The 15790-nt window shown below is 42.8% G+C and overlaps 1 protein-coding gene across 16 annotated transcripts in view; it reads right to left on the bottom strand.

Moving 5' to 3' along the window:
* The window catches only part of OSBPL6 (oxysterol binding protein like 6), a 137366-nt gene that overhangs the window by 47475 nt on the left and 74101 nt on the right, over positions 1-15790 (bottom strand). For 11 of the 16 annotated variants that reach the window (XM_084814638.1, XM_084814606.1, XM_084814624.1 and 8 more), the window contains 6 exons: positions 14204-14326; positions 8728-8781; positions 5062-5175; positions 4783-4953; positions 4266-4398; positions 1971-2074 (listed from right to left, as the gene is read on the bottom strand). In XM_084814638.1, the coding sequence (XP_084670764.1) occupies positions 1971-2074; positions 4266-4398; positions 4783-4953; positions 5062-5175; positions 8728-8781; positions 14204-14326 (699 nt within the window). Of the gene's footprint in view, positions 1-1297; positions 1385-1970; positions 2075-4265; positions 4399-4782; positions 4954-5061; positions 5176-8727; positions 8782-14203; positions 14327-15790 lie in introns of all 16 variants that reach the window. The other 5 variants (XM_084814578.1, XM_084814553.1, XM_084814560.1 and 2 more) reach the window with 1 other exon arrangement.

The raw sequence follows: 15790 nt of genomic DNA, 5'->3' as shown, positions 1-15790 counted from the left end.
ATCACTTTTGACTTTAGATGATGGGTCGCAATTTTTAAGGCTGCCCTTTGTAAAAACAAAGAAAGAAAGGGAATACTCCCTCTAGCCCAGTTCTCTCTCTGCTGTTTTAGAATTCTACCTACAGGGATTTTATTATGTGGGTGAGCACACCTCAGTCTGATGTCCTACTGTCTATCACTTTATAATTCTATCACCTCATTCCCACCTCATTCTGTTGCATGTGTAAACCCAGCTGGTGAAGAGGCTCAGTAGCAAAGAGAGCACAAGTAGACACTGCTGTGTATAATTTGTTATTTATGAATTATGATTCCTGGAAAATAATTATTATTCCTGAGAAATCTAAGATCAGGTACAGTAGAGTCTTGTCTCATCTCTGGCTAGCTCTGTGATTGCAACAAACTGGTGCTGCAGTGTTCTTAATTACTTGTAATGGTTTACAGAAAAAATATTTTCCCACATTAAGGCTGCAATCCTATGCACACTTACCTGAAAGTAAGCTGTATTGAGTACAATGGGATTTACTTCTGAGTAAACATGCACAGGATTGCACTATAAGGCTTTTATGACAAAAAAACAACTTTGACTCTGGGCATCTTCACACAGGATGATTTATTTCACAGATAACACTTCTATGTAGGCAAGCAGTGTTATGGACACTGTTGCATGTAATTGCTGTGTGTACATGTAGTGATTGGGTATGGCTTCCCAAAACATGTTCATGCAGCAAAATAAACATAGACAAGGTGTGCATATGGCTTTCCTAGACAGAAGAGGAATCTTTGCTGATAACACAGTGGCTAGGATCCAAAAAACTGTATAATTAGTTATGCCTTTTCAAGAGGACTTTTAGGTCTTACGTTTCTCAAACCGTTGCCCCCTGATACTGCACAGCAAACCATTTTTGAAACTGAGAAGGCTTTTCAAAGCAAGTTGTAATGTGGCATGGTGGTCTTCAGTTCAAAGGGAAAACAGTAAAAAAACAGATTCAGCAAGCAGAGCCTTGGAACATACCTAAATTCTTTGGATCCCAGTCAGTAATGTTTCTTATCCTAACACAGCCATCCACCCCATCCCCACTTTTTGTCTGTTCTCTTCTTTACATGAGAAGACCTTCATGTTAATAGAATGAGAATGGATCCAACTAAATTTGTGAGCATCAGGCCTTGCTCTTCAAATTTTTAAAAAGCTTCTGAGAATGAAAGAGCCAGTGCTTCAAAACCGGCTGGTTTCTTCCGTTTTTTAAAATAGGTATTTATTGAAAATAGTGGGGAAAGGGGAAACAACATGGGATCAGTACCTGAAGCTGTATTTTAGCATCTTTGCTGACACTTTTTGTTCTCCATCTTCTTGCGACACGCTTGTCTTTCTTATCTACACAATTAGCCTACATCATAAAATAGTTAAAAGCAACGAAGCATTGTATTAAAGCTCACACAATGGACACAGACAACATTGCAAAAGTTAGTAACAAGAATCTCAGCATTAGTTTTTGCAAATAAAAAATGTAGTAAGAACGCTCATCTAAGTTCTACAAACAGAGGAGACAATACGTCCATTGAAGACAATTTTAAAAGCAAACTAACTTCAGAGCACAATCCTAAAGCCATTTACTCTAGAATTTTCTGTCTAAAACTCAATGAAAGAAGGGTTTAATTTCTTCTTCTACATGACAGTCCAAAGTCCTTAACAAAAACAAAGAACAATTATTACTGGAACACAGTATACAAATTAAGCAAGCTTCTGCAAATTTGTGTTGCTTGCATAATTTATAATCATCATGGAACTTGGGTATGACAATAAGTTACCCTGCACTTTCTTGGATCTTTTATCATTGACCAGAGAGTTTCTAAACTTGATAAAGTGAAGCTGACAGTTGGTATCCTTTGGCAACCAAAAGGGGCATTTCAAGTACAAACCATATTGTAGGTACAACCATCATTATTTAATCTGGGTTTTAAAAACATATTTACCTGCATATCTGTGAAGTTTGGAGCTGACTGGGTTCTCTGAAGTATCTCTAAATTTTGAAGAATTTTACTCAGTTCCACAAGGTTTGACTGGCAATGTGCAAGATCTGACAAAATGTTTAAAAAAAGTACATTAGTTATCTTGGCTAAGATTTCATTTTGCTAGGGTATCTCTTCCCTTAGACAGGACTACCTTGCCAGTATAGTGGTATAATCGCACTGCTTGATGTAGGAAATATAACACGTCTAGCAACACTTTTTACAGGCATAAAGAGGTTGGGGTATGTGTGATTCTCCCACTCTTCTGATCATCTTTATAACAAGTTATGGGGCCAAGAATTAGGACAAACTGAGTCTCAATCAATCCCTGATTATGGGCTTTACCTGCTTCTACTAATTCCTTCATTATTGCTTAGGTGAAATAAAAAAATCTGAGGCATAGTAACTCTTATTCTATTGATAAAAGCAGAGCTAAGTGATACAGAAATGTGGACAGGCTAGTTATTCTAGACAAATCATGATGTTTAAAAAGGAGGAGTTTAATTATAATAAGCAGAATATAAACACTTAGGGAAAAATTAAAATCACATTTCTCTTGAAGGGTACAATCCTGTGGGCAGGAGGTGAGAGAGAGGTGATTTTCACCTCTCTGTCCTTTTTTCTCTTTTCACTAGGTGGGCCTCTGAGCCCATCTAGAGTAGTTGCACTGGTAGGGGCGGTGCTGGAGAGGCCAGAGAAAACACCATATCCTGTCCCTTTCTCTCCCCTCCCCACTCACCGGAATGCCTCTTCTGAGGCTGCTTTTATGACCTCAGAAAGCAGTTGGAATGGGGAAGGAGGGCTGATTGGATTCCAAAGTGTCCTTTCCAAGGTTGTAACAGTGTCTATGGCCCTGGAGGGGGGACTCCAAAGAATCCTATAGTCCCTTGGACAATCTCCCAGGACCGCAGGATTGCTCTATGGATTTCTTTCCCTGACCTTGCTATGTTTCACCTTGATTAATTATGTTATCAGATTAGCAGTTCATGATTCCATGAGCTGACATGATATGGCCAGCAAGCAGGCCTACCTCTGGTATAACTCTTCATCAGATGAAAGGCACGTGGAGTACTAGCTAAATATTCTTTAGCTAGCAAGTCACTGTGACAGGAAAGCAGGAAGGAGGTGGAATGTTCCTCCAGAGAAAGCGAGAATGTACATGCTAGCCTCAGCCCATGGCTTCCCTTATAAAGTAAAGATCATATGTCTTTGTAGAAAAAGCAAGGTCTTGCTCCCCTCACTCTTTAGAACAGGAATGGCCAATGAGTGGGCTGCGTCAAACTCAACCCTGACTTTTCATGGCCGCTATCCATCCCAAGCCTCTCCAGGTCAGATTGTTTGGTTTATATATATGCCCAGCTTCAGCAGTCCTTACAGTATCAGATGCTCCCAGACTGTTCATTGCCTCTCCCAATCAGATTGTGAGATCAAAGTGCACTTCCTGGCAGGATGAAAGCAGTGCACACCCTCCTGAGCTGCTTGCAACCCAGCAGCACCCCTCTCTATGGAAAGAAGGTCACCCTAAAAACACAGGGCCTTCTAGGGTGGCTTCTCATTTCCTGAAGGGCACCTACACTGTAAGAAACAGTACCACTCTTTCATGGGAGAGAGCAACATGGACCTGTGCTGGGAGATTCTGAAGCACTAAGAAGAGCAGGGTACTCACAGTGATGAGTAAAAGATCCATCCCAATCCAAGGACCAAGTGAGCCTGTCAGAATTCGCCTGCCTGGTGACTGACTGATGAAGCCTTGCTTGGATGACGTGGAGGGGGATGGGGAGGAGAGGCCCCCCAAAAGCCTCCAGCTGAGTCCAGTGCACAACATCACCGCTTGATGTGGGGAGGGGAAGAGGCCCCTACGGCCCAGAAAAGCCCCCCAAAGTGGCCTCGGTGGCAGTGCCAAGAGCCAAAGCGGCTCCTGTGTGGAAAAAAAATGAAGATCACTGCTCTATGGACTGGAAGTGCCAATCAGGATTACACTAGTGTGGTGCTCGCTGGTACCTGTGAGCTATGTTTGAGCCCAGAATTGTTGACAGGTAAATAGGAATATTACATGGGAAGTATATATTAGCTAGCGGCTGAGTTACTTATAAGTGAAAGGAAACCATTACTCTCCTGATTACTCTCAGGAAAGACATTTGAATAGTAATGACCACAAGACCAGTCTATTATTCAATTAAAGTCTGTATCATTCAATAGCAGAAGGACCCATTTTGAATTGAAGAGCAAGACTGTACATGAATTGAGGGAGGAGCTGACCTTCTGCACACCTGTCCATCTCCTCAGAGTCCTGCAACCAAGCAACTACTTTACTTTGGCCAGTGGTGCACGTTGAGGGTAGGCTGTTACTGCAGGGGATGGATGGTTGCCATGGGAAGTTATTCTGTGAGACCTAAAGGAATATATATAGAAAGAAAGAAAGAAAGAAAGAAAGAAAGAAAGAAAGAAAGAAAGAAAACAGTATTATTGAACACCGGGAGAAAAATGTGATAAGAATTAACCACCAGAGGACAAAAGCTATCCCCTCTTGAAAAAGGAGGCATATATGAATTTGGCACTCTAGTCTAAATAAAACTGAACAACAAATAATTCAGTAGATGTGGTAACATGACGGAGTCTTCAGTTATACATCTTCCTCCTTTCTATGTTAGTCCTGCCTGTAAAGGCACCCATTTCCTAACTAATAACAACAGCAAGGAAAAGTGGCAAGTTATTAAACAAAAACTATATATGAACTTCAAGATGGGAGTTGTTCCACACCAAGGACATTTTATACCTTGGCCTCGAGCACAGCAACATTAGCAGCAGGTGAAGATTCAGTGGTTGAAGCTGAAGGGAATATGTGGAAGCTGGCATCTTGTGGTGATCGTACAATCTCATTCTGACGGTATAATCTGTGGTGGCGCAGCTTTGATACCCAAGCATCAAACACATCCTGGGATTTCACCTAGTGAAAGGGTTGATGTGAATGGGGAGTTTGGTAACAGGATTTAACTTCCATCATGCCATTTAACTGTTACAAGTGAGAAAGAAAGTTAGTGGAAACACTCCTTACTTTCAAATGGTAGATGTGCTCTTCAGTGTCAAGGTCTATCCTACGAGCTTTCTTTTTAATTGACATAACGGATAAACCAACATCAATGCTCCCATGGACCTTCCCTTTCTGAGTCTGAAAAGACAAGACAAAGCGTTATCAACAAACTAGAAAAATAAGGCAAACATGTAATTATTCTTTATTAGGAAATATTCTTAGTAATTCTTTATGTAATTATTCTGGTGGAAATATATTGTTTAATTCAGGAATATTAGAAACTAGTTCCGAAATATCAGACAACACTGAAGAAAACACTTAAGTAATTTAACTAGTCGAGATTGAAAGAAATATTTAGTGCCCTTTATTGGGAGGAGCATCATGAAGCTGGCAATGCATCTGATTCCCCGAAGGTTTGATAGTCTGAGCTGGATGAAAAATATGGGGTAGACGGAGCTTTGCAAAGCCCCTTTAAACAGACAGAATATTCAAATGTGAGATTTTTTTTTTACAGTCTGAAACCATGGGAGCGTACTTCCAGATGAGGCTTTTATTGTGCAATCAGTCTGCCTCATTCACAGAATTTCATGGGGGATCCAGATGCCATGGTCTTGTATTTCTAGCCGTCACACGTTCTCCCATTACTTCTTTCATCTTTTTTCTTTCCACAGAAAATCCGTTAAGGAGCAAAAGACTGAATAGCTGTACAATAGCTGTACAATGTCTTAATTGGTAGCGTTAGAAGCCCTTCATATGAAAACACCTCAGGATTCAAATAGGCTACACGTACATATGGGGGAGAATGTTGCATGTTACTTCAGATTTCTTTGACAGTTCTGTGGCAGCTACTCTCACTGCTGATGAGGCAAGCCACAGTTTAGATTAAACATAGCTTGTCTCTCCAGCGGGAAAGCAGTGTGTTGATAAAAATGTATAAGAAAGCTCTGGTAGCACACACAGTTCACATACACATAGATGCACACCACATCTTTGACTTATAGTATCACAGATCCTTGTTGTTGCTAATATCCATGATCAACTTGGGGCTAAACTAGACAAGAGGTGGAAGAGCATGATCAGATCTCCTTATGTCTTTTTTCAAGCTCAGAAGCAAGCCATGTGGGAGATGGGGTGGAGGAACAGACCCAAATGAGATTCAGTCTGCAGTGCTCTGTGTGTCTAACCCATCCACCAATCGCATCCTTTCCCTAATCAGAATCTCTTGCCCAAAGTCCTATTAGCCCTACTGGGGGGGAAAGTCAGTGATCTATGTTGTAGCTGTCCTTTTCCACCAACTGTCAGGATTGATTCTGGGTGTAGGGAGATAGTTAGCAGCTCAGATTCAGAAGGGGAACCGCCAGAACTAGAGGAGACTTTTTCACAAGCCAGTTCAGATATGGGTAGGCTTGCTTCTCAGGTTACCAACTCCCAGATGGCCGGGCATGAAGCTTCCCCCTCACCCCCCTCTGTGAGAAGCAGCGAGCAGGAGGAGGAGGGGTTTGAGGACTGTGACCTAAGAGATGCGAGGCGGCGACGCAGAGCTAAGAGGGAAGTGTCAGAGGCAGAGCTTAGATGGTCGAACCAGTTAGCGATGCATGAGAGGCTACAAAGGGAAGCAGCACGCAAGGGGCGGGACCTCCCTCCCTAAGTTAGCCTAGCCAGATAGCCGCCCTTTCAAACTGCAGGCAACTTTCGGTGATCCCATTTGAATCCCCTGGAGGCATTCCTTTGTAGCCAGACAGTTTTCTGCATCTGTAATGAACCTGTGAATAATGAATTAAAGGCGTGAGACTGAAGCCTCTCCTTTTGTGTGTTTGTGAGTCCTTAAGAAAAGAGGAGGCCAAGGGAATAATGACACCAACAAGGCTATTAGAAGTTTCAGGGTGTGCGTATGCAATTTTGACTGGGAAAGTGACATGTGGAAAGGGGTTAAACACACACACAGAGTGATGCAGCCCTGATACAGTTGAACCCACTCGTGTTTGCTTTTAAGGTTTGAAACAGGTGTCAGGAAATTTTATCATGGCTCTCCAATTATCACATCTAGTTCTGCCCTAGTTTGGAAACATCTAGTGTGCACTTATTTTCAAACAGGAGTAGAGGGATCCAGTCCCAGAATTCAAGAGATCTTAGCAAAATAACTGAAATGGTCAGGTTAAGCATTTAGGCCTTTGTAATGGGCAGTATCCAGTGCTGGCAATGTACCAGCTACAATCATGTTAGCTAGCAAGAATGACTGCTATCACCACTGGAAGCTAGTGCTTCATAGCAGAACCCTGGAAATTAGTGCTTCCGGAATTAGGACAAGAGATCGGAGCTCCATTCCTCGAGCTACGCTGACTTGTCATGTTCCAGAAGTGCCAGTTTGGGCTAGTTTCCAGTTGCATTATCAAGTGCTAGCTTCCCATTGCGTTGGTGCTTGCTCCTGCTAGTGCAAGGGCAGCATCGAATACTTCCCAATGGTTCCCACAGTAGCCATATGGTTGGCGGCTCCATTCTACAAAAGTTTTCCTAGATCCCTACAGACTCTGGTGCAATCCAACACTCCCAATCCCTTACCCCTGATTAATTAAGAGTATGTGAGCAGTCAATAGACTGCAACCCTCCTCTCCTCCCACAGCTCTCTCTGGCACCAATTATCTCATTTGCACTGAATTTAACCATGGTTAACACTCTCTAGGATTTGCTGTTAAATAGGGGTTGAAACCGCAGTTTGAAGATGGTTGTAAATCCTGGATAGCAGCAAACCATGATTATGATTAATTATGGTTAAAAATGGCACCAATTAAACCTTAGCCATTGTTAAGCCTGGTGTGGGGTCACACACATGAGAATAGTTTACTGTGTACATTCGTTATAGCTGTTCCATTGATTTCTTCATCAACAGAAATGCATTAGCTTGGAATTAGCTATTTCTTCTGATCACCAGTCAGAGATTTTCTCTACTTTCTGATTTCCATAAAACATACCCTGAGAGATCTTTCACAGAAGATGACACTTTTTTTTAGATCCTAATCCGTAGCCAAATGTTTTATGCTATCTTTTGCATTTTTTCTTCCAGGCTATGTCTGTACTAGGTAATTACTTCAGGATGTTGTTGCTTGGGTGAGAATGTACCAAGAGTTCTACACTGAAGTGCCCATGTGCTGCACAGACTCCATAATCTCCACAGCTTTCTGCTGGGAGTAGATATAAGGGTAGGATCAACACTGGATTATGCTAAACAACTGCACAAATCTCAGGTGGTTCACAAACCTGGTTTCCAGGGGCAATCATAAACTGCCCTGGGATATGTATTATCAAAGGTAGTATGCAAATATTCTAAATAAACAAATAAAACCACGCATCCCTTTCTGGCAACCACTCCTCCCCAGAAACTCAACACAAAAAACCCTTCCACCTGAGTTCTCCCTGCATTGCAGAGAACGTCCCAGACAGATACGGTTTTGTCTCACTGTTTGCTGGGCATTAAAGAAAGGCACAACCAATGGGACAGAATACTCTATTTATTTATTAAATGTATATCCCACCTTTCCATAAAAATGCCCCTAGGGTCCTGAGTAAAAAAAACCCCAAATCATAGATGCTAGCTATGTCTTTAACACAATGCATGCTTTGGATCTAAAAGTGAATATTTAGGAGATAAAATAGGCAATGCCCAGCATTGAAAATAGCTCCAGATTCACTTACATCAATTGGTGACTTTGAATACTTCAACATTCCATTATCCAGGACAAAAAAGCGCTGCAGAAAAACAATATGTAAGTGATCAAATAAAACCTGGAATATGTAAAACAATATACCTAATGAAGATAAATGTAGATGCCCTGTGGTAACTTAGTAACTGGCACACAGCATTTAATTCTGAATTAAAGGCACAATCCTATGGCTGCTACACAGCAGCTAGGCAGCCATAGGATTGGTCAGTTTCTGGGAACTGACCTCAGAGCCCACACTCTAAGGTCGGTTCCCAGGGATTCGCCTCCCCACTCCCTCCCACGCTGCCTTGTAGGCGGCACGGATCGTCCCCGCGGGAGGAAGTGCCGGTATGACACTTCCTATGTGTCATCCAGCCTCCCCACTGTGCGCTCCGATGTCCCATGGCTAGGCAGTCGAAATCGGCCGTCTAGCTGCAAATGCAGGGCAGCTGGAGTGCAGAGGAGACAATCCCCTCCGCGCTCCTCCTGCTGTGCATTGGATAAGCGGTCGCCTCCAAGTTCAGAGGTGGTTACCTATCCCCACAGGATTGCTCCCTAAATTAATTCAAGTTAAGGTTAATTCGTGAGTATTAAATCTGAATGAAATACCAATAGGACTCTTTCATATTGATTTTTTCTTTTGGAGCAATGAACGTATATCTCTTCAGACCATGGCTTTAGACCATTATGCAGATATAACAGTGACCTAAGTGGGTCACTGACACCCCTTCATGGATCACTGCCTTGTTGTGGCGAAGGGGCTTGCGTAACTCAGTGAAGCCATAAGCTATGCTGTGCAGGGCCACCCAAGACGGACAGGTCATGGCAGAGAGTTCTGACAAAATGTGGTCCACTGGAGAAGGAAATGGCAACCCACTCCAGTATTCTTGCCAAGAAAACCCCACGGAATGTATCACAAGGCTAAAAGATATGATGCTGGAAGATGAGCCCCTCAGGTCGGAAGGTGTCCAATATACTACTGGGGAAGAGCAGAGGGTATTTCCAAGTAGCGCCAGAAAGAGGGAAGTGGCTGGGCCAAAGCCGAAAGGACACTCAGCTGTGGATGTGTCTGGTGGTGAAAAGAAAATCCGATGCTGTAAAGAACAATATTGTTTAGGAACCTGGAATGTAAGATCAATGAATCAAGGTAAACTGGAGGTGGTCAAACATGAGATGGCAAGATTAAACATCAACATCTTGGGAATCAGCGAACTAAAATGGACAGGCATGGGCGAATTTAATTCAGGTGACCATCATATCTACTACTGTGGGCAAGAATTCCTTAGAAGAAATGGAGTAGCACTCATACTCAACAAAAGGGTGGGAAAAGCAGTACTGGGGTACAATCTTAAAAACGATAGAATGATCTCAGTACGAATCCAAGGCAAACCATTCAACATCACAGTAATTCAGGTCTATGCCCCAACCACTGATGCCAAAGAAGCTGAGGTTGATCGGTTCTATGAAGACCTACAACACCTTCTAGAACTAACACCAAAAAAAGATGTCTTCTTCATCATAGGGGATTGGAATGCTAAAGTAGGAAGTCAAGAAATCACCGGGATAACAGGCAGGCATGGCCTTGGTGTACAAAATGAAGCAGGACAAAGGCTAATAGAGTTTTGCCAAGAGAACATGCTGATCATAGCAAACACTCTTTTCCAACAGCACAAGAGACGACTCTACACATGGACATCACCAGATGGTCAATATCGAAATCAGATTGATTATGTCCTTTGCAGCCAAAGATGGAGAAGCTCTATACAGTCAGTAAAAACAAGACCTGGAGCTGACTGTGCCTCAGATCATGAGCTTCTTGTTGCAAAATTTCAGCTTAAATTGAAGAACGTAGGGAAAACCACTAAACCATTCAGGTATGGCCTAAATCATATCCCTGATGAATATACAGTGGAGGTGAGGAATAGATTTCAGGGATTAGACCTGATAGACAGAGTGCCTGAGGAACTATGGGCGGAGGTCCGTAACATTGTTCAGGAGGCAGCAACTCAATCCATCCCAAAGAAAAAGAAATGCAAGAAAGCCAAGTGGCTGTCTGAGGAGGCTTTACAAGTAGCTGAGGAAAGAAGGGAAGCGAAAAGCAAGGGAGCAAGGGGAAGATATATCCAACTGAATGCAGAGTTCCAGAGAATAGCAAGGAGAGACAAGAAGGCCTTCTTAAATGAACAATGCAAAGAAATTGAGGAAAACAACAGAATGGGAAAGACTAGAGATCTCTTCAAGAAAATTGGAGATCTCAAGGGAACGTTTTGTGCAAAGATGGGCATGATAAAGGACAAAGAAGGCAGGGACCTAACAGAAGCAGATGAGATTAAGAAGAGGTGGAAAGAATACACAGAAGAACTATACAGGAAAGATCTGAATGTCCCTGATAGCCATGATAGTGCGGTCACTGAACTTGAGCTGGACATCCTAGGGATGTGAAGTCAAGTGGGCCTTAGGAAGCATTGCTAACAACAAAGCTAGCGGAGATGACAGTATTCCAGCTGAGCTATTTAAAATCCTAAAAGATGATGCTGTTAAAGTGCTGCATTCAATATGCCAGCAAATCTGGAACACTCAGCAGTGGCCACAAGACTGGAAAAGGTCAGTTTACATTCCAATTCCAAAGAAGGCCAATGCCAAAGAGTGTTCAAACTACCGCACAATTGCGCTCATTTCACATGCCAGCAAGGTTATGCTCAAAATCCTACAAGCTAGGCTTCAGCAGTATACGAACCGAGAACTACCGGAAATACAAGCTGGGTTTCGAAGAGGCAGAGGAACTAGAGATCAAATCGCCAACGTTCGCTGCATCATGGAGAAAGCAAGAGAATTCCAGAAAAACGTCTATTTCTGCTTCATTGACTACACTAAAGCCTTTGATGGTGTGGATCACAACAAACTGTGGCAAATTCTTAAAGAGATGGGAGTACCAGACCACCTTACCTGTCTCCTGAGAAACCTGTACGAGGGTCAAGAAGCAAAAGTAAGAACCAGACATGGAACAACCGATTGGTTCAAAATTGGGAAAGGAGTATGACAAGGCTGCATATTGTCACCCTGCTTATTTAACTTATATGCAGAGTACATCATGAGAAACGCCGGGTTGGATGAATCACAGGTCGGAATTAAGATTGCTGGGAGAATTATCAACAACCTCCAATATGCAGACGATACCACCCTAATGGCAGAAAGCGAAGAGGATCTAAAGAGCCTCTTGTTGAGGGTGAAAGAGGAAAGTGCAAAAGCTGGTTTGAAACTCAACATTAAAAAAACAAAGATCATGGCATCTGGCCCCATCACTTCCTGGCATATAGAAGGGGAAGAAATGGAAGCAGTGACAGATTTTACTTTCTTGGGCTCCAAGATCACCGCAGACGGTGACTGTAGCCATGAAATTAAAAGACGCTTGCTCCTTGGGAGGAAAGCTATGGCAAACCTAGGCAGCATAGTAAGAAGCAGAGACATCACCTTGCCGACAAAGGTCCGTCTAATCAAAGCTATGGTTTTCCCAGTAGTAATGTATGGCTGTGAGAGCTGGACTATAAGGAAGGCTGAGCGCTGAAGAATTGATGCTTTCGAAGTGTGGTGCTGGAGAAGACTCTTACGAGTCCCCTGGACTGCAAGGAGGTCAAATCAGTCCATCCCAAAGGAAATCAACCCTGAGTGCTGATGGGAAGGACAGATACTGAAGCTGAAGCTCCAATATTTTGGCCACCTAATGCGAAGAGAAAACTCTCTGGAAAAGACCCTGATGCTGGGAAAGACTGAAGGCAAAAGGAGAAGGGGACGACAGAGGATGAGATGGCTAGATAGCATCACCGATGCAATGAATATGAACTTGAGCACACTCCGGGAGAGAGCGCAGGACAGGAAGGCCTGGCATGCTATGGTCCATGGGGTCACGAAGAGTCGGACACGACTGAGCGACTGAACAAGTGGGGTGACAGGCAGTGAAGCACATGAAAGAAATGTATCACTGAACTCTATAAAATAAATAAATGAAATACAAGTTTTCAGGAGAACTTTTTCTACCAAGCCCAAAACAAAGATTTTTTTTTAAAAATGGAGCACAATAACGGCCCTAAGTTACTAAAGTGAAATATTACAACTATTTATTAATTAATTCATTAATAATATATACTATTTAATATAATAAACTCTATAACTAGGACTACAGTAATTTTGAACCCTTTGACCAAGTCTGTTACCCAGTGTTAAAATGTCTTCTGTGAATTGGAGCCATGCTATAATGGAGCTGTGCTATCATCCCAATGAATCATTTTGTAAGTACAGCAGCTCACAGGATCACAAAAAGAGTAAATGCACAGTCTTGTGCAAGGCCATAATTAATCCCCTTATGCCACAGCCCTGCCGAAATAGGCAACCCGGCGCCCTTCAGAAGTTTTGGATTACAACTCTCATAATCCCTGACCATTGGCCATGCTGGCTGGGACTGATGAGACTGAGTTGTAGTCCAAAATATCTGGAAGGCACCAGGTTGCCTTTTGCTGGCCTAGCAAAAGCCAACACCCATCAGCAGCCCAGTCCAGCAAATTTCTTTATTTGCTTGATCACCAGATAATGAGCAGCACTGCTGAACTGGTGCTTGCTCTTTTGATGTAAAGATGTTGCAGTGGGACACGTGGCATTAGCAGAATTGCTCTAGTCTTCTTGCATGGCATCATACGGGCCTTTCTGGACCCCTGGAGGTGACTCTGCTTCATTTGCCAGAACAGGATCCAGCCTTGGATGAAGTAACTGTTTCTACTAAACTGTTGCAGCTAAAGGACTGGGCTTCTCAAACACAGAAACTGTGATCCTAAGCAAGCATACCTGGAAGCAACTTGAACTAAAATGAAGGGGACTTGATTTCCCATGAAGCAATGTGTTCAGGATCAGAGTTTTAAAGTGGGGGAGGGGTCCACAAGCCTACCACCTATCCTGTGTTCTCGTCTCTGATAAATCCCCCTGTTTCCCCCTATCCTTTTGGTATAATGTGCATGTGAACAAGATCTGTCAGATGCTCAAACATTTCTCCTGATTCAGTGTTTCTGGATGTAACAAAACACCAAGAATGTACCCGGTCTCAGACATCAATATACTTAGTTTTTCTGTACCATCACACTGCACTCTATATTTGATTATGCCTTCCCTGTTTTATCCTATAGGCTGCAGGGAAGACTTCCCTTGTTTCAGGGGTTGATGGACTTCAAATTGTAATACTTCCACTGCTAAACAAATAAGCATTACAGAGAAGGTGTTTTCTGTTCCTGACAGGAAACATATTTACTTCAGAGCATATATCCCCTAAGGAAAGTTTTATATAGATAATACAATAAATGTTCATGGTCTATAAAAATGTATTTTAAAAATTCCAAAGAGCAAATTAATTTGCCACAGGTAATAATGACCCTTTCATTTTAATCTGAAGTAATGATCACTTGAGTGTTTTATGGCTATTTTACCTTGTGCCAGCCTTTTAAAGGCCATTTCCTTTTCTTCAGCATGAATCCTTCATGTTTGTCTGGCTTCTGAACATTAGTCTGACCAATTTTCAGGCCTTCTATAATTTCCCAGTTGTCTGGCTCCTGAAGAAAGAGTGGGATGGGGGGAAACATACCAAACAAATCCATAATTTCAACATTGTCTGAAATGTCTGACAGTGTATGAACCACGTTTTCAAACCACCAAGGTGACAGTCCAGTGTCAACACAATCCCACTTGAAACCATTAAGGTGACAATACAAAGAATCAACTCCCACTGAACTCAGTGAGACTTACTTCTGAATAAAGATTCAAAGCTGTGGGTGGTAAATGTCCATGCTCAGAGACAAATAAAGAGAATTGATATGTTGAACTCCCTCTTGGGCACTACACCAAGTACACAGATTCTTATAAGACCTCCTTTTAACAAAACAGTTGTAATTCTTAGGGCAGAAGGACAGGTTGCTTATCTGTAACTGTAGTTCTTCGAATGGTCATCTGTGCACTCACACATATGGGGTTATGCACCTGCGCAGAACAGACATTTGGAACATTCTAGAGCTAACCAGAGCTTTAGGCGGGAGCCCCACCCACCCCCTTTTGTGCATGCTCCAGGCGTGGCTCTGGCATGCCTCTCAGTTCTTGAGTCTGCCAAAGCAGAGGAAACAAAAGCAAAGCATCGAAGCAGGGAGGATGGTAGCTTGTGTGAGTGCACAGATGACCACTCAAAGAACTACAGTTTCAGGTAAGCAACCTGTCCTTCTTCGTGGTCTCCGTAACTCACACATATGGGTGATTAACAGAAAGTAAGACTTAGCGGAGGAAGGAAATGTCACGCTAGGATTGAAGAAAGGATCACTCTACTAAAGCTGTATCATTCCAAGCCCTGATATCGAGACAGTAGTGATAAATACTGATAAATACAGTAGTGATAAATACTCAACAACACTACAAGCGAGAAAGATCTTGGAACTGTTGTCGATCACAAGCTGAATATGAGCCAACAATGTGATGTGGCTGCAAAAAAGGCAAATGCTATTTTGAGCTGCATTAATAGAAGCATAGCTTCCAAATCCTGGGAAGTACTAGTTCCCCTCTACTCAGCACTGGTTAGGCCTCATCTGGAGTACTGTGTCCAGTTCTGAGCACCACACTTTAAGAAGGATGCAGACAAACTGGAGAGGGTTCAGAGGAGGGCAACGAAGATGATCAGGGGACTGGAAACAAAGCCCTATGAAGAGAGACTGAAAGAACTGGGCATATTTAGCCTTGAGAAGAGAAGACTGAGGGGAGATATGATAGCACTCTTCAAGTACTTGAAAGGTTGTCACAGAGAAGAAGGCCAGGATCTCTTCTTGATCATCCCAGAGTGCAGGACACGGAATAATGGGCTCAAGTGACAGGAAGCCAGATTCCGGCTGAACATCAGGAAAAACTTCCTGGCTGTTAGAGCAATACAACAATGGAACCAATTACCTAGGGAGGTGGTGGGCTCTCCCACACTGGAGGCGTTCAAGACGAGGCTGGACAGCCATCTGTCAGGGATGCTCTGACTTGGATTCCTGCAT

The sequence above is a fragment of the Heloderma suspectum genome, chromosome 1 (genome assembly GCF_057233095.1).
Source record: "Heloderma suspectum isolate Gila_16-S chromosome 1, 16-S_ref, whole genome shotgun sequence".
NCBI lineage: Eukaryota > Metazoa > Chordata > Lepidosauria > Squamata > Helodermatidae > Heloderma > Heloderma suspectum.
This window is presented reverse-complemented; position numbering and strand designations above follow the sequence as displayed.